General features: G+C 40.8%; 1 protein-coding gene across 2 annotated transcripts in view; it reads right to left on the reverse strand.

The window, feature by feature from the left end:
* The window catches only part of tnrc18 (trinucleotide repeat containing 18), a 43,442-nt gene that overhangs the window by 22,621 nt on the left and 1,329 nt on the right, over window positions 1–19,492 (reverse strand). For both annotated transcript variants that reach the window (XM_026165514.2, XM_026165513.2), the window contains exons 2-4: window positions 18,586–18,935; window positions 4,204–4,344; window positions 263–370 (exon numbers count right to left, since the gene is read on the reverse strand). In XM_026165514.2, the coding sequence (XP_026021299.2) occupies window positions 263–370; window positions 4,204–4,344; window positions 18,586–18,799 (463 nt within the window). In that variant the 5' untranslated portion in view covers window positions 18,800–18,935. The remainder of the gene's footprint in view (window positions 1–262; window positions 371–4,203; window positions 4,345–18,585; window positions 18,936–19,492) is intronic.

Here is a 19,492-nt window from a genome sequence, read left to right on the forward strand (position 1 = left end):
CAATGCAACAGGCTTATAGTAGATCGGCAACAGCCGAATGACAGAAGAGACATACATTATAGTGTGAAAATGACAAAGGAATCAGGGCTAAATCTGGTGTTGTATTTCTGGCCAGGGCCCACAACTAAATAGGCTTTCACACTATAATAAAAAGGTTTAGCACAAAACCTACTGCTGCTGATGTATCACAGGATAAGGCAGAATATGTACAATAAATTCAGGCAACTGGTCTTTGTGAATGTTGTCGGCGACAGATACTGACCTTTATGAGAATCATAGAGAGGGTGCTGGGAGAGCGAGGGAGGCTCAAGGTGCCCCAGGTGCCCCAGGTAAGGGCTGGAGTACAGGCTGCTTGGAAGAGGGGGGTAGCCTGAAGACACAGAATGCAGGTTATAGAAATGATACTGAAAACACCAGAAAAGTTCAGTTAATTAGTGTATAAATATAAAAGGTAATTTTGTTAGCTTATCCTCTGAACGTCAGTCCTGTTGACTCATGCTGATATTTATCTGTTGTGTCACTTCCACTTTGCACCGGCTAAATGTTCAGTAATGGCATTTATCTTCTTTACAATGAAGATTTTTAGGGTCAATGATTGGCCAAATTCTCATTCTAACCCATCAGGTAGAAATTTCTCAACACTTACATGCTGACTGCTCTGATTAGTCAACTTTGAATCTATTAGTTGACCTGGAGATAATCAGTCTTTGACTGTTTGATAATTCGTTAACAGTTACAGTCATTTTATTGTAAAATCTGAGACCTTTGGGTTTTGGACTGTCGCCCTGGACTCTGAGACGTTACAGTCAGCTGGTCTGAAGCAATACCATGTATGAGGAAATCACAAGGAGGCATTTCAGATCATTACATCATTCTTTCTTCCTCTTAGTCATGCATTCAATGACTCTTGCTTTGATGTTTAAACATTTCAGACTGTTTAAACTGGTGTTTGTTTAACTTGTAATGATTGAGTTACTGTGTAATGAGAGCAGTTTCTACAATTTTATCCACTTAACTTATAATCAGTAATCAGCTGACATAAGGACTGGAGATACCTTCGTTTTCTAATGCTCCAACTTTTCAAAGTGATTCCTTTAATATCTGCTGACTTTTAGAGAAAATGAAATCAGAACGTACACATGAGAGGGTGAAATTCAACTACACGTGCGTGTATTTATTTGGACACTCAGTTAAGTGGCTGATCAGTTTTCTTTTTGTCCACTGAATTAAATAATCAACTTCAGCTCCAAGAGATTTAACCACACTATCAATTGTGACTCAGTTTCTTTTTTTTCTTTATAAAACATTTACAGCTGACCTCATGTCACAAATCACTGTTTGTGGGTCAGCCTGGGTTGCTGGGCAAGAGTCTCCCGACAGCCAACTGCTGCTCTCAGAGACCAGATCTTAATATAGACAAAGGTTTGTGTTTGGATTTCTGTGTTAGGACTGAGCTGGCTGGTGTCACCACGTTAGGCCATAAGCAGAGGAGAAAGAAGAAGAAAAAAAGGAGGGTGAGGCATTCCTTGTTCTCACACTCCAGCCATTCCAAGAAGTATTAAAGACGCAGTTGCCATTCCAGCCCAAAAGCAACGGCGGCAGCGCAGAGGTATAAATGGGTCTCCCCTCGTTCTGAGATGCAGAAACGGAGAAGCCGAGGAGGTGGGTGTTAAGGGGTGTCAGCATTAGAAGAAGGCACTGGGAGACAGAAATATAAGAGGCATGATGGAATGAGAGTAACAGCATGCAGGATGGGTTTCTTGCAAAGCTCCCTTTAACCACAGTTAACAGCTAGCCTTGATCTTTAACAGCTTTGATTTGTGGTTCAGCTGTAGCAGTACGGTGCATCCCAGGCATATCCAAAGTCTGCCTCTTAGCTGCTGCCCAGAATTGTCTCCAGCTTAGAGTAACTTTAGCTGCTATCAAAGCCAGCCACCAGGTATTAGGAATCTCTCTTAGCCCGTGAAGGATTCTGTTCAGGAGTCTTCTTCACCAAGCAGGGGGTTTAGCTTTTTTAGCTTTAGAGACTTCAACCTTAAATCCAGTCAAACCTAAGTCAAATGTCAAAGTTTATCCACCCTTTATATTTCCTTCTCTGGCTGAATATAAAGTGAAACAGGTTACATCTTTTAAATTTAGATTTATAATTAGACATTTACAATGACCAATTAGTGGCACTATTCCCACACAGGAGATCTAATCACAACCCTGAAGGAAGAGTTTCACATACAGCCAGCAAGCTCCATTTTACCTCACATTTGCACACTGGGCACCTCTAAGACTACTTATATTAGTGCTCTCATATCCACTCTCACTGACATCATACAGTGTTTAGTCTAAAGCCTGAGCTTTTGACCCACAAGGATTACTTGCACATACACCAACCTCATTATTTTAAACTGTGGCCATGTTTAATGTGAGCATCCACTACTGTAATAGCATATGGAAAAAGGAAAAGCACAAGAGGTCTACTGTAAAAACAGCTTTTTTTCCCCATTTGTTTTTGATAGGAAATGACACTTGACCATTAGAAGGAAACAAGCAGAGTCTTAACCCTTTAAGACCTACCATAGAACCAAGTTCGCCAGAGCTTATATTATATTTTTACATGCTGTTGAGCCATTTTTGGGAGCATTTCAAGTTGCTATACATCAATACAACCATTATAGCCCAAACTTTAATAATATGTCTGCATTAGGTGCATAGTAATTACATAAATTGCAAAAAAGTGCAATAAACTACAAAAAAATTGAAAATCGTTTTTGTTTTTTTAACATATATTTCTAGTTAGAGAAATTTAAGAGGCTTATCCCTCAAAATTGGTTAATACAAAAAAGTTACACAAACTAGTTTCCCACCACAGGAAATTTATTTTGAGTGTCTTCATAGTTTTATTTTTGAAATACACCAATTTTTATATACTGCAGGAAAAACGAAAATAAATATTATAGTGCAAATTTGCAAAATAACAGCATATGCATCAAAATAAACTATTTCCAGCAGTGCAATATGAGTCTTAAGCATCCCAGAAACGACACAGAAAGTCATAAAGTCAAACATAACTTTTTAAAACACATAACAAGTAAAACACAAGCTCATAAGGCCCCGATCGTAAAAAACTACATTTCCGCAAAATGACGTCACTTCCGGTTTCGGGCAGGTCATGCGGTCATGTGATAGTTCGCGCTGATGGACGTAGGAAGTGTTACAAACAGCTGATGGATCGGCGAAGCGTGTTTCTGGAATATCATGTTTTTGTTGCTGCAAGTGATTTTTATGCAGTTTTTGCAAAGCTATATGTGGAAGGAAACTGTGACCTAGGACAAGCTGATGGCATAAGATGTAAGTACAACTCCTCCAGTTTCATATGCAAAAAAAATTATTGCGCTAGCTTACTTGGTTGCAGAGCTACCGGGATTTAAAAATAGTTACGCAAAACAGAGCGTGCCCGCTCCGATCGGCTGTAAAGGGTTAAAGTCTTAAAATAAATAAACTAACCACATAATTTGATTTACAATGTTTGAAAAGCACTGAGCAAGCCGTGTGTCACACAAGGCAACGCAATCACTTTTAAAAGGCATCTTAAATGAAATCCATTTGTCCTTCTCTTACCTTGCTGAAATGCACTGTGGGGTTTGTTTTCTACCCTATCTGACCTACTCCAGTGAGATTTGATAAGGAGTTGCAAAAGGACACAAGGGAATGAGGAGGGGACCGAGATTCAATCACTTAATGAACAAGCCTTGAGGAAAGTCACAGGCAAGTTAAGGAAACGAGGAGTCCAAGGAGACAATCCTCTGTGTGTCTAAAAGTGTGTTGGGGCAGGATGGTGTATGAAAAGTAGGGCAGGAGAACTAGAGAGACGCCGACAGAGACAAAGTGCGTACTGGACAGAAGGCTCAAAAAAGAACAAGAGAGAGGAAGACCGATTACAGAAACAGATGACAGGCGAAAGTAAAGGACTGGTCGAGGACAGAGGAACCAAGGCACATTCAGGACAGAGCCAGCAGCAGAGCTACCAGCCGTGAGACAGAAATGGAACAGGATCCCAGCGGAGTAAGCAATGAGGAACAGGCCTCCTGGGCATTGGTCAGGACAGGATTGTGAAAAATGCCATGAAAATATAATGCCACTCTGCCTTTGAATTATGTACTGGGACAGAAAAGGAGGATAGAAACAGAAATGCAAATGTAGGTGATTTACCATCATGAGCATGCGATGCCCACAGCTGAGCCATCTGCAGACTGCTGGGATTTGCGGATCTGTATGCAGGGTCAGAGGTCAGAGAGGAGGGGCCTGGATAGCCTGACAGGAAGGGGCTGGAGCCTGCCGGGAAGGCATCGCCTATAGGAAAAAGAACGAAGACTGTCAGTCACCCTTGTAACCGCGAGGCCAAACAACACAAACAGTCAATGTTTTTTTATTCTGTACGTGATGTCATTCCTTCCTGTGTGTGTTTTTGGGCGAGGGGAGCTAAATCAATATGTGCTGATGCTACTGTGCCCGAGCAGTCTGCTGTAATCACATTATTACTGAGCAGCCATGCACTCCATTTCAACAAGACAGACCACAGACAGACTTCACTCAGAAAGGAGGGAAGTTAATGTAACCACCAACCGAAAGCCACAATCGTCACAAGAGGAATGCAGCCATGTGGGGCACGAGGAGGAGTGCGTCTCTGTTCAGGGTGGGACAGGGATTTACCTCAAACTCAACTGTCTGTCAGATAGAGCTCTGGATTACATGCTGACAGCTTTTATAAGACAAATCTGACCAAGTAAAAATGTACTCAACCTTATAAACAACTCACAGACAAAATGTTTTCCATTATTTAAAAAATATAATTAAAAGCAAATGTATTTCAGCATTAGGCCAAAGATGTATATGTAATATAAATTACACACACACACTGCAAAAATACCCAACACATTAAATGTTTGTTACAGCTTGAGCTCAACCTGTTAATCACAACAACGATTCATGGAAATGAACAGTTAGCTTGATTACACAATGCTATAAATATTAAAAAAAAAAAAAGGGTAGTAACACATAACAACAGTGAAATATTTTTAGAAATATGCTGACGATTACTGAAACCTGAAATGTGTTTTCAGAAACACAAATATAGAAGAAGAAAAAAAAAGCGCACATATTCAGTTTTTCTTGACGTATTTTCTTTTAAATTTGCAGTAGCTTTGCACCCGATGTACCGTTCCTGGTAACAAGTCACATTTTGTGTCATCACAAAACTGAAAGCGCTTCACTTTACAAAGATAAGGCAGCAAAAACTAATGTTGGAAAGAATCAAACTGATAATGTGTACCTTTTTTGTTTTTTTAAATCTTCGCTTCACTATGAGACATAACATAATAAAATAGCTGAAGATGACTTTTTAGCTGACCAGATTATTCCTGCACTGGCCACTGTGCATTAGACTCTGACATAAATCAAGAGGTCACAGGAGCGTTTATCAGAAAAATGCCTGCTGCATAATATAATATATAACAGTTTATGTTTAGAGTTTTCCCCATACATTTATAAAGGTGTTATTAATAAAACCTCAATATAAGTAATATTCAACCACTACACACCACTGCATCCAGTTCCATGGAGAGCGCGAATCCCCGTAAATCACTTCATATCTTAACACGATACGGTTATCGATCGTTTTTATTAGACTCCACCCTCATCACATGTGCAATCTGTCCACCGGCAAACTTTGAACCATTACAGCTTCTTCCAAGCGCAACCTTCTGAAGAGCTGGAAAAGGTTTCATGTTTAGCCGAGGACCCCCAGATCCCCCCCCTCCTGAACCATTACTGAACACACTCCACGGCCATTACCCTGATAAAACTAACCATGTGTGTAGGGGAAAGGGTGCTGCCTGTATACGGGCAGGAGGGGGGAGGGAATGAACGTGTGTGTTTCTGTATTAGTCCTGTGGGAATCCAAGAGACATGCTGTGCTTGCCGAGTTTCCCCTGCATCTAAATCAGTACATTAAAACTGCAGTCCGTCAGCAGCCACACACACACACACACACCATTTTAAATCAATACCAAATGCAGCTTTCCAATCTATCGCAAAGGCGTGCATGCAAACACAATACATACAGAAGTAATGCACTGTGCCTTTATTCTCTCACTGTGATAACACTGTGTAGGTGGATTCTTCCACACTCTGCCTTATTAGACACAGTTTTTATTAACACTCGCATTTAAACGTGTGTGTGCACGTGTGCTTAGAGTCCCTGCACCTCTTTGCCGTATGATCACCAACATGTGCAAACAGTTATGTGTGGGTTTGCAGTGAATGCGCTTTTGATTCAAAAACACTGCACAAGCTGTACACACACACACACACACACACACACACACACACACACACACAAAGACTGCCGTAGACCTGCATTTACAAATTCACACATGCACACCAAACCCACCCACACATACACACACGTTAACTCTGAAAAGCAGCAATGAGGTTTTACCCAGAAAATGGCACAATTTTCCATCTGTGCAGTTTTGCAGTATCATCTATGCACTGATGTCAATATTAAACAACAACACAAACCTCACTTTCCTTCTGCTTTCAACTGTGTTTATAATTCACAATATTTTAGGTGTGCGCTTTCTTTCCTTGAAGTTGTGATGTTCACGATTAAAGCCCTGCTCTCCCCATGGTAACTGATGGTAAAGGCAACTGCAGTTTAACACTACAGCAAACATGCCACCAACTTTTTTATGAAATACTAATAGAGGAGCAACTGCTGCATGTGTGTAAAGTGGAGCCAAGCCCTCAAACAACACAGCCTTTATTCAGCAAGTCATGAACAGAAGGGGCCTGAAATGCTGTAAATAATGCTGAGTACTTTTACACTCTTTACCCAAGACATTGATTTGATTTGGGTTTACTCAATTATGACCAAATGCATAAATCCAATTTTGGGGTCAACACTAACATTATTAAAACATGATTATTCATCGACTTTGGAAACAGCACAAATTATGTAATCAAACATAATTTACAATTTAAAATAGGTCTTAATAATCATAAACCGCGGTTTAAGAAAGGGATGAGTTTGGCTTTTAAGGAGGGGAAGTCACTGCTTTCTTGGAAAGGTGTGTCCTTGATTTATGACAAAAAAGAGAATCCCTGGAATGGAAACCAGCGGCGTCATTTTATCTTGATCATGTTGTTTTCAAAGATAGTAGTGCGATTTTGTCCTTCAGCTGACTAAAACAGTGGTGCTTCCATTCATCCTCTACAAACTTCAAAACTGATCTGCTAGAATAAAACAAAACAAAAACAACAAAAATAAAAAAAGGACCACGTCTTGTTTTGTAAACTCAAATTGGATGAATTGTCACAGTCAGTGCTCTGCGACCGGTTTATATATAAAGAGGAAGCTCGGTCTACATCAGCAGTAACACAATGAAGGTTTGATACAGTATTTAAAAACAAACAAACAACAACAACAACAACAACTGTTAGCTGCAATGTTTCCTGCAATCACTTTACATAAAAGGTGAGCTGAAATGCTGTTGCTAAATTCACCACTGTAAATCAAAAAAAGGCAAAGTTGCTCATCTACGAACATAAAGCATATTTTGCAACATTTCCTGACTTGGACATTTTACAGTTCCTACTTTTTAGGAATAACCGCACTGTTTCGATGAAATTATTTGGCATTAGTTCAACTCTTGACACAAAGCCCGAATTGTTTCTAGCACTTTCACTATTTTTTTTTTTTTTTTAAATTACTGCCACTTTTAAACACATCGGCGAGTGTCCATGTGTGTCGCACTAGGTGGCAGCCATGTTGTTTTAACAAATTATCCTCACCTTTAAGCCACTTTTTAATCATTACCTCATGTGTAAGACGTGCAAAACATAGATGCACCCTCGATGAACACACACACACACACACACACACACACACACACACACACACACACACACACACACACACACACACACACTACATTTCCAACCACCACCACCACCTGTCAAGGTTGTTGAAGTCCTGGTAGGATGTCAGCAGTTTCCATTTCTTCAGGCCAAACACCAGGGTCTCTCTAATACACATACACAGACACGTCAAGAGGCACAGATGCCTCACTGGAGTATGGATCAATCTCGGCATTGTAGCCGCCTACAGGCCATTTATTCCATGTGTCTGAGTACACACGCACACATGTACACACAGTCTACAGTTTTGCTTTGTGCCAGTGAGCAGGGAAAAAAAAATACAATCCCAAAGTCCCTTTGCCCCTCCTGAACAGTCAAAAGCAGGAAAAAGTGGGAGGGGTCGAAAGAGGAAAAACATTTGCAGTCCTTGTTCCAGAAACAACATCCAAATGGTAGCTGAGAGGGAAATGTTTCCTTAAATGTTTTGGAATTACTCTTTCATTAGCTTCGTCTCTCTCTCACCCTCTCCCTCTTTTAACCTTTTCCTTCCTCTCTCCCTTCACAACTCCACCCCCCCCCACCACACACAGCATTTGGCTCTCAGTTCACAAGACAGTTAGTTTGCCATATTGGGAGAAACGAGTTGCCAAGAAACACGCTCTCTGACTCCCAACGCGTTTCTGAGCCTCCATTTTCAGATCAGTATAAGAAATATATCTTGATGTCAGAGATAGGAAGGAGATCAATTCTGTCAGACTCACTGCAAATCTGGCACAAAGGCGCACACATCCAAAGAAAAAATATAAAATAAAAATCAGAGAAACTAACAAGTCAGTGTTGATCACAAATTGATCCAAATTCTCTGAAACACACACACAAAATTTAACAATACTGGAAAATGTGCAAAAGGAAAAAAGACGAAATGAAAGAAAATCTCTGGTATAAAAGCCTGAGACACACACACACACACACACACACACACACTATCTGTTATCTATCAGTGGCACTCAGAGCAGGGTTAGCTGGGGGAGATCTCTATTGATCTCTGGTTTTTATTCCCTGCAAGAAAAACACTGAAACAGTAAAACTCTGCAGTGCTATACATCCCAAAGTTAACTGACACACTGGTAACCATTAAACCCAACTGTAAGAAACCCTCATTCACACTCACACACAGGCAAGGGATGTGCGGGAATTTGCATGTGCGTCCCTGAATTCATTCAGCCATGCGGTTTAAAGTGTGTTAATTATTTCAAAATGGAGATGTCTGGTTCTCCTCTGCTGGGAGCCGTTTACAGGAAACAGGTTTTGTTTGTGTTGTTTGCGCAGCTGAGCTGAATACAAACCGTTTCTCAACTTTAATTAAAAATGTCAAGTTCGAGTTCTGACACGTCAGCTCTCGGTTTGGCAAACCGAACTGCAACAAGGTGGCATCTGACTGGTTTCTCTCTTTGTCGTTTGATTGAATAAAGAAAAATGAAATAAGTTTGCAAAAAGAAATTCATTTTTAAACAAACAGAATCACTTGCACAGCTGCTTCCTCTGCTCAAGCTCTCCTTCCATCTGATGATACTCTGAATACACATGCAGGGAAGGGTTGGAGTAGTTTGTTTACCACACAGCAGAAGAAGAAGAAAAAGAAAGACAGAATGTTAATTATTTATCTTAGATCATGCATTTATTCTGGGCTAAAATTTCACATCTGAAAATAACTCCTGTGCTACAACAAATTTTAGGAAACAAGATGAGCTGCACAGTACTGTCGTGATTTCTCTAAAGTGTTATAGTGATAAACACCCGTAATCTCACTATGTTTTATTTTGGGGGCCTTTTGTCTTTATGAAACTTTAAAGAAACAGGCAGTGTGCAGTGAGGGCTAATGTGTCTCTGGTGTACTGGATGTGAGTACCAGATGAGCAACCCCAAAGAGACAGACATTTGATTAAAAAAATATTATTAATGGCAACTTAAAAAGTAAGTGGGAGGAAATGGTGGGAGGTGGTACGCACAACAAAAGAATGGAGACTCGTAATTTTTTTTCTTTTTAAAGGAAAATCTCTAAGCGGAAGAAAAATGAAGGGAAAATTACATTACATGAGCTCTGAAATGTCAAATCAGATGGAGACCCAAACTGAGCTGCCATCTGGACTCTGTGAACAATAGATAATAGATTAAATGGATTTGTTGCAGTTCTTGGTTGTAAAACACATCATTCACTGACCAATTCCACTTCCATTATTTATTTAATAGGTTGGAATTAAATTTTAGTTTATAATGACTTTAAAACCACATTATGCCAAAAAAAAAAAAAAAAAAAAAAAAAGGCACAGTTAGGGCTGTGCGATATGACCAAAATCTCATATCCCGATATAAGAATTCTATCGTCCTGATAACGATATAAATCACAAAAATGTAACATTTTCTGTAAATTCTTTGAGTTTGAGTCTAAGGTTTATTTTTTAGCACCTGGCGGCTCTTTTTTACTTCTCATCCGTAAATAATCTGCTCTTTCACGTGATTCAGATTATTTTAAAAACTCTCAACAGGATCTTGAGCTTTATTGTGAAAGGTTTATGTGGAACATAAACAAGCGGACACGCGATGGCGTTACCGTCGTTGTTGCACCCGCATAAAACGCATAAAAACAGGCGCTTGTCCGTCCGTAGTGTGGTTATATTACATATAAGAGAAAGAGAGAACTTTAAGAAATGAATATAGCCACTACAGTGACCATCAAAACGATGAAAAAATATTGCCGTAAACAGTTTATTTTGCGACACCACGAAACAAACGATAGCGTAAAATGAAACGATAGATGTTTTTATATCGTCATCCGATATATATCGTTATATCGAACAGCCCTAGGCACAGTTGTATTTGGTGAATTGTAAATTGTAGTTCACATTTTCTTTATTTACTGAGGTTTTAACCCCAGTTTATGGCTTTTAATCAGACATTAAAGGCAGATTACTTTTGCATTATTTAGCACTAAAAAGTACATTCAATACAGTATGAATAATAAGAATTTAGATTTTAGCACTCATGGGTTAAGAAAAGGTTGGGAACAATATGAAGCTATTAAAACAAGCAGAAACCTGCTGAATAAAATGACGATTTGGGATATATAGTTGTACATAGTGTATATATATAGCAGTAGTAGGAAGTAGTTAAAGGACATTACAAAGTTGTGAAAGGTCACCAGTATGCACAACACCAGAGGGAGACCAGTGGGACTGAGCCATCTCAATTGAAACCACACACAGGATGATTAACTCTCCCAGATTAAACAATTTCTTTTAAAAAAAGTTGATGTTTTAATCCATGTTGCTCAAATTTACAAAAAAACAAAACCAAAACCAAACTTTGAGCAAACATTAATCGAGTACACCAACATCCACACCGTCCCACGCAGTTGCACTCAAATCTCCTGTGACGATGGCAGGTGTTACTTTGACGCACACCTCGAAAATCGGCAAACGTGAGTCCAACATGTGTCACAGACAGGCAGACGAAATGGCAAGGATGGTAGTGTGTGCACAGAAACACACATATGCGTTTAAGATCATGCAACACCACAAAGCTGTATTCACAGCTGCAGACCAAAAAGTCAGAAACTACAAAGTGGTGTAATCACAAAACCACATATGTAGTGACAGGAAACAACCCGATTTTTAGAAACACTCTCTCATTTAATGCACAGTCAAGTACCTTTAAGTCAATCTAAGGATGACTGCAAACTCAAGGGCTGATTTCCAGCTCCATATTTTTATCTTTGCACTCTACTAGAGTGGCTTGGCATGAGTCACATTTCAAAAATGATCCTTATTTATGTTACACTGAGCCCCTAAATTAAGAACTCCTCTATAGATTAAGCCAGTTTAGCCCCTTTCATATTAAGATAGTTGTGTGTATGACTGGCTGCCCTTTACAGAGGATTCAAACGGTAGGCAGGTGCTTGAGATGAGCATAAACATCTCTCACTGACATCACAGAAAAGTACATATACTGATTGTTTAATAGGAACAACCACTAGTAACACTAAATAATACAATAATAAAAAGGTTTAGCTCAGCTTTAATAGCATATGTAAGCCAAACCATGAAACATGCTGCAGGTATGGGCGTCTCCACTGGTTAAAACATATTCCACATAACTAACAATCAGCTAGAACTGACTATTCACGTGTCAAAATTGCTGTGTGCATCTCCTTCGTGTTGTTACACATTTTGAGCTTTTACCTAAGTGCCTTGGGAAGAATATTATCAGGCTTATGTAATGGGACACGTAGAGACTCAACACGCAGCCAAACAGACAGACACAGCACAGTGTGTGACCTTTGTGTGCTGGAGGCTGTTGTTTGTGTTAAAGGGAGGGATCTGGCACAGAGAACGACTTAGCTAATGTTTTAGGTATTTCAACATGCCACAGCACGCTTGTACGCGCTTGTACGCGCACACACACACACACACACACACACACACACACGCCTACCTATCACTCTCATGTTTGACAGCTGTGTGTGAGTGCTGTATATGTGTGTCGTTTTTTCTGCCACTGACAGGTTTATTGTAGCAGGGCAGCAGAGCCTTGTGCTTTCTCTTAAGGAGCCCGTTTTCTCTCCTGAAGGATTCAATTAATCTGAGAGGGGGATGTGTCTGAACCACATCTTCTCACACATACTTAGGTGTGTGTGTCTTGAATATATATTTATACACACACACACACACACACACACACACACACACACACACACACCACATTAATTTAAGTGCAAACAGACACACTAGCCAAGCGGCGCGGAAGACAAATTGGTATCAGCCAAGACATCCCTGGCCTGCCCCTGCAAGCCGCATGAATTATTAGCCTTCCACTCGTGTGCCCTGTGAGTGTGTGCGAGACTGAAAGAGACAGAACAACTGAAGGGCGAGCACATTTATCTAACCGTGTATGAATGTGTTGTGGTCAGTATAAATCTCTTCTCTCTGCAGAGTCTCAGGGGGAAGCCCCAGCCCCAACTGTACTAAGCACAATCACATGCTCCCATTCTTATACACCAGACTTCAGTCCTCTCATCTACACAGACACTCAAATACACACACACAACCAGCAAAACCTCAGCTCTTATCCTCTGAAAATAAAATGCCGATTTCCACTCATTTAGTTCTCCTTTTCCATTCATCTCAGGCTGTTTGTGTCAACAGCTATTGGCCTTTCTCCGAATGGGGGAGGCTGAAATATGTGTACCGAAGGCAGTTAAAAGTGAAAAGTAATGCTGTTTTACCTCAAGTCTCACGAAATGAGCAATACAGTTTCATCTCATTAAACAAGCATTTGTGACATTCGCTAGCAAATATCACAACACAGCATATTAACCTACATCTGGTTTTGTTAAAAATGTGGGAAAGGATGGGGGACGAGCTGTTGTGACTTTTGTTCTATTTGTTAGGAGGAAAACAGAAGTTAAATGCTCAAAATCCAGTGAAAAAGTCTGATGCCACAGTGTGTTAGACCACCAAGTGATCTCTGAGTACTACTGTGGGAACATAAGAACTTGGGACCAAAAGTGACACTAAAAAAGGAAGAAAGAAAGAAAAAATAGTTTACATTTCACTTCAACCACTAACTGCATAACTGAGTTCCTGATACACACCACTGAATGTGCAGCCTGGGTTTTTGCTCACGTGCAGAGGTGATCCACCTTAAGCTTAATGAATGCAAAAAAGGCATGACAGGTGATACAATAGAAAGAATATGAACAATGACAAGAAAAAAAAAAAGGAGAGCTGGTTGATCACAGCCAGCAGCAGGAACGAGCTGCCAATCTTGTAAACAGTGTTTGTGTTTGAGGTGTGACAGCAGCTTCAAATTCTGCAGGGCAATAGATTTCTGAGTCTACCTCTGCAGCCCTGCAGTGGACGGAAACCTCTGCTGCTAAGCACAGTGTCTTTACCGGTAGCTGGTAATTAACCTTTGCTGTGCAGAGTGAAGAGTAAAGAGGAGAGACTGTACGAACTGTTAAACTCAAGGTTTGGTCTTTCTGGACACATTGCGTTGCATTATATTAACCCGATCAGTCCCAGAAATAAATAAGCACAACACAGCAGGCATGAGTACACCAAATAAGGCAAAAACCACTAATTACATTTTTATTCATTGCATAATAGTCTGTCTCTGTGCATTATCCCCCTTTAATCTTAATAATGTGTCCGTGTAATCATTAACTGTCTCATTTGCTTTTTCTTCCCTGTATGTCATTTCCCCTTGCAGTTTCTTCTTCTACAAGTTCTGCAAGTTCTACTTCTGCAAATGAGTGAACTTCTGTTTAGCCTTGATGATTTCATAAGCAACAGCATAAAAGTCATGAAGAAGTGACTCTGGCAAGTAAAACTAGCGCCGAGCTCCATGTAGAGTGCATACAAAGTTGCAATAAAAACAACACTGAACAACAACAATAAAGATCAAGTGATACAGTATGCCGTATTCTACCATTTCTTGGCACATACTTAACATGAGCTGTGGCTACGTGTCAGCAACGTTACTTCTTTCTCTCTCACACACCTGAGAGTGCCCACAACAAAAGCCCGTTGGCCCCATCTAACACACAGGTTACCCACAAGGCCAAAAGTGGAAGGCTTGGGCACATAACTTAGGTAACAAGCTGGATTTGCCGTCTAGTGAAATAACGACAAAACTACAGCAGATAAAGGAAGTTTTAGTTTTACTGGTGATACAAGTTCATTCTTTCAAGTGTGCTAAATATATCTCAAACGTGTAAGATGGTAATTAGTTAAAAGCAAAGTGAAATTACCTTTAAACCTCTCCTATGACATCCACTAGAACCTTTTTACAGTTTGCAGAAATAAAAGGTATGGGTGTGCTTGTCTCCTCAGTGCAGTTACATTTCAGCAGGTCCTGCCTCTGCAGCACTCAGGCACAAAAGTGAGGGACGTAGAAGGAGAGGACAGATGGCTTCAATCATGTGATGGAGGCACCGGCAGACCTCCAGCAGACTGCGGACCTTTTACAGCCATTTTACATCTATAAACAGTGACTGAAGCTGATCTTGTTTAGATACAACCTGGGTGAATAGCGGGCTGATAGAGGAGCTGCTGCATAGAAAGGATTGGCTGATGGAAAATTATGTCTTTACAGATGCCCTTTTTGCTGCACCAGCAGCACAAATGTCAAACTATTTGCAGTTTCACAATGCATTGCAAACTAAGTGTTAAGCTGCCTTCCACATTTGGCAGCTTAAAATAAGGGAGGACACTCTACTCTATTAAGTCAGGTGGAAACCCTATTAAAACTAAACTAAACAAAAACTAATAAGGCAGACTCCTGGGAAATAAGGCTGCACTGGCAGCTATAAACAGTCAACCCTGCTATCAAGAGCTCAGCCAGAAACAACTGTGCAAAAAAAAGCTTTGAATTCCTTGAAACATGTGTAAACAGAAACAGTAGCAGGGCGACCCTGGCTCCTCTGACTGCACAGCGGGTCCTTGAGAACTGGATTCATGTGGTTTATTGCAATTAAAGAGGAACATTATGAACATTCACAATTACTGGGTAATTATTATGTAATAGGGTTGTATAGTGTTATTACAAGCACAGGACTGCAATCTCATTCGGGGTTGGTTAAATGTAATGTGTGGGGATTTGATATGGAGGAGTGCCATAAAGCTAAATGACCTGTGTCGCACTGTGGTGGGCAGAGGCTGTGAGAGTGTGCAACAGGGGAGATGAGTCACACAGTTTTGGAAGGTCGGGGTAAAATGTATCCTGTTTTAAAAGGAGCCTTTCAACTGCCAATCTGGGCTGGGACAGCAGCTGGGTCAATTCTGCTTCACAACAACACAACCACACCCCGTCCCACAACCCCTCTGGCTAAACGTCAAGTTTACAAACCCGTCTGCACACAAGCAGTTTTCGGCTCGTTTCTGAGCCACGGGAGGGGAGATGCAGGGGCGTCACGTCATCCTAACTAAAGTTATTACTGTTAAACAATTTTCCTCTCAGTTGAGCTGCGTTTCACTTAGTTTCCTGGGAAAGTTTGCTCATTTCACTTCAGTTTCTATAGAGCAGAAATGTCTTGTTTTAGTTTAGCTATTATTAGTTTCTGTTACGATATGAGTGGCATTCTTTAAGAAGCTCAAAGAAAAACAACACACAGCAAAAACTTCACACACAGTCGCCTGACACAAACACAGGCTCCTTGTGTTGACAAATCTGACCAAACTAAAACCAAAACCAAAGAAAATTGCTTTAATTTGTCTACTTCCCGCTTTTATTTCACTTAACTTTAATGTTTTTTCACACTTAGTTTTAGTTAACCGTCATAACCGGGAAAGAATGAGCCAGAATGGTATTTGGGAAGAGTAAAAACTAGTAAAAACCACACGTCGATTAACTCCAAAGGGAAAATATTCCATGGTATTTAGGACATAGGGGTGGGGGGGACAATGTTTTTGTCAACAAGCATATATTTTTGCAATACCACCATGACAGTGAAAAATGTGTGGCTTTAGCATATACACGAGGTATGTAAAGTTCAGCTCAAGGGCACTTTGATACGTGGACTTTACAGTCAGGAATCAAACCACCAGTCTGCCAAGCAGCGGACAAACCGCTCCACCTCCAGAGAATTTAACAACACACGATAACCCACCTCATTCCCACGGGCTAACTACAGGCTACTTTCAGTGAACTAAAAGAAACATGATTTAGAAATACTCTTAGATGTGTTGGGAATTTCCCAGGCTGGCTGGTAGATTTGTGATGTGGCCGATCTTAATTAGTGTGGCGACTTTGTTTCAAAACATATGAAAAAACAGCACTTTCCTCCAAATCCTCGTATAGTCTTTATTTCTTTAAGCAATGCAGTTTACTAACAGAGTTTACATGAATCCCATCACAGCCTACGCACATACAACTCTTTCCCAAAACACACATGGAACGCATCCTTTTAATTACTATTAATCTGCAAGATATATTAATTGACATCTCCAGTAGTGTGAAGAGAGGTGGGGTTGTGAGTGGGTTATGCCTTTAGTTTTGTAAGCTGGTAATAAAAATATTGTCCTCATATATATATATATATATATATATATATATATATATATATATATATATATATATATATATATATATATATATATATATATATATATATATATATATATATATATATATATATATATATATAATGCTGATAGAAATTTAAGGTCGTAATACCCACAACTGTCAGGAGTCGCAAAATTGGTTCAATAAACTGTGCCCTGGTACATTTCTTTGCCACAATGCACCCATCAATCAAGCCAACACTCCCTGCTGTGCACTGATTTCATCTCTGACACCTTTTCATGTTTGTGTGTGAGAGTTGAATGTGTGGGTTCTGCCACGGTGTCAAATTAACGCTTCATCGGAGCCCCTGCCCTCACTTTACTGGAACCCTAAGTACTGCAATGAACTCACGCTCACAGATAAGGACAAGGGAACACATCTAAAAGGGAATATTATCACCTTTGGGGTTAAAAGAAACCAGAAAACCTGTAATTGTATCTCTGTCTGCAGCTACATGACTTCAGAGTAACTCAGTGAGAGCATTTGTCAGACTTTCCATTTTCCCGAAAGAAACAGCAGACATCCCTTTCCACACACACACACACACACACACACACACACAGAACATATGGTTTGAACATAGATGACTCCAACTTCCTCTGTGACCGACCACAAAACCATATGCAAACATGCAATGTTATCTCCTTTTCTTGTTATTTCAAGGCTCTCTATGCCAATAAAAAACGCAAGACATTACTGTGCAGGCACTGAATGTAAATGGAAAAAAATCATCAGCTCAACAGGGAATGACATATACTGCATATATGATTCTGCTTATAATGCACAGACACACACGATGTGATGTAAACAAACACATGGGCGTTCACTTGTAGGAGAATGGTTGTGTAATACCCCAGCAGTTTGCTTCCAGTACACACAGTTTCTCTCCATTACACAGATTCTCCAGTGTACTTGCAGCAGAACAAGGGCTGTTTAACAGAACTGCTACAAATTCATGAAAAAAAGAAAGAAAAAAAACATCAGCCATTTGCCAAATGCTCCAGCTGAGTGACTTTTACTCCAAATACACAACCACTCCAGCTATTGCTCAGAAACGGGTCGAGCACGGGTCTGTGATACCTTTAAGGTGAAAACTTTACTACCCCGCCGTGTCAAACACAGATAAACACACTGCATCGGCCCTGGAGCAGCAATGACAGTGTAATGGTCCGCATGCAATCCTAGACCGCTGCACCCTGACCTCCAAGCTACTGCATGAACATCTACACCGCAGCCCTGTTTGTCCTTTCAATCCGAAGAAATGTGTATCGGAAACTGCCAAGTAATTTTCCGCTAATGCGCTGCACATTACAGGGGCCGAGGATCCTGAACACGATCTGTTACATCTGAAACTTGTCACAGCCTTATAACAGCCGCCTGTCTTTGCCCACATCACACCGCACATCCAGGCGGTGACCGCGCGGGCTGCCACGGATAGCCACAAACCGTGCGCAGTTTTTATTTCAAGTTAATATTTAATCTTCTTGTTGTTTTTGGGTGGGGGGACACTCATATTACAGAATCAAGCTGAGCAATGAAGCGTGGCTCACTTACTGTGGTGTGGATGTAGGTTAATGGCCGATGGCAAGAATTTTCCGGAGTGGAGAGGCTGCGGCTGACTCCCCAGCAAGTGACCGGAGGAGGGAGGGATCCTCCCGGCTGCAGCAGCTGCTCCGAGCCGGATGGAGTGAGAGTCCATCGCGAGCCCCGCCAACAACGAAGGTGGTACGTGGACGGATCGGGGAGGACCAAAATCTCTGCCATCCATTATCCACAGCGGGGAAAGTTGTGAAAGGAAATAGTCCGTTCGAATAGGCCCTCTATTCCGAAAAAGCCAGTTCTGGCTATAATAATGTCTTTAATTTTCCAGGCGATTCGGGCTCCTTTTCAGCCATCCTTCTGACCTATAAAATACATGAAAAATTAAAATAAATGAAAACAAAAACAATAAAATAAGAGCTTGGCATATAATCTACAACAGACTGCGATGTCGGAGCAAACTGTTGGGAACTGGTAGTTTTAGGATTTCTCTTCTTTCCAGCGAACAGGCGGCCCATATGTGCAATGACGCAGTTTGGAAAAGCACTTCAAAAACTAAACCTCGAATAGCAGCTAATCGCCGATGAGACCGTGTGAGGCACTGCCGTCGTGCTCTAAATGAAGATTTTAATACGATTTTAACTTATCTACAATATTATGATGTGACATCTGAGCGATACTACACCCACGCTGCACAGCGAGCAGGCAGCCGCTCCGCTTCCCGGGGAAACGAGCAGGAGGAGCGGCCAGCGGCTGCTGCTCTTCCCCCGACTGTGAAAGCATCTCGCGATCCCGATCTGGAAACCAAGAACCCGTCGGATTTTAGAAAACTATCCCACCTTTTTCCTTCACTTGATTAACAGCCCCCCTAATCCGTAAACCTTGCAATCTAGGCTCAGGCCGAGTCGCAATGTAAACCAAT

Source organism: Astatotilapia calliptera, chromosome 4 (genome assembly GCF_964374335.1).
Source record: "Astatotilapia calliptera chromosome 4, fAstCal68.1, whole genome shotgun sequence".
NCBI lineage: Eukaryota > Metazoa > Chordata > Actinopteri > Cichliformes > Cichlidae > Astatotilapia > Astatotilapia calliptera.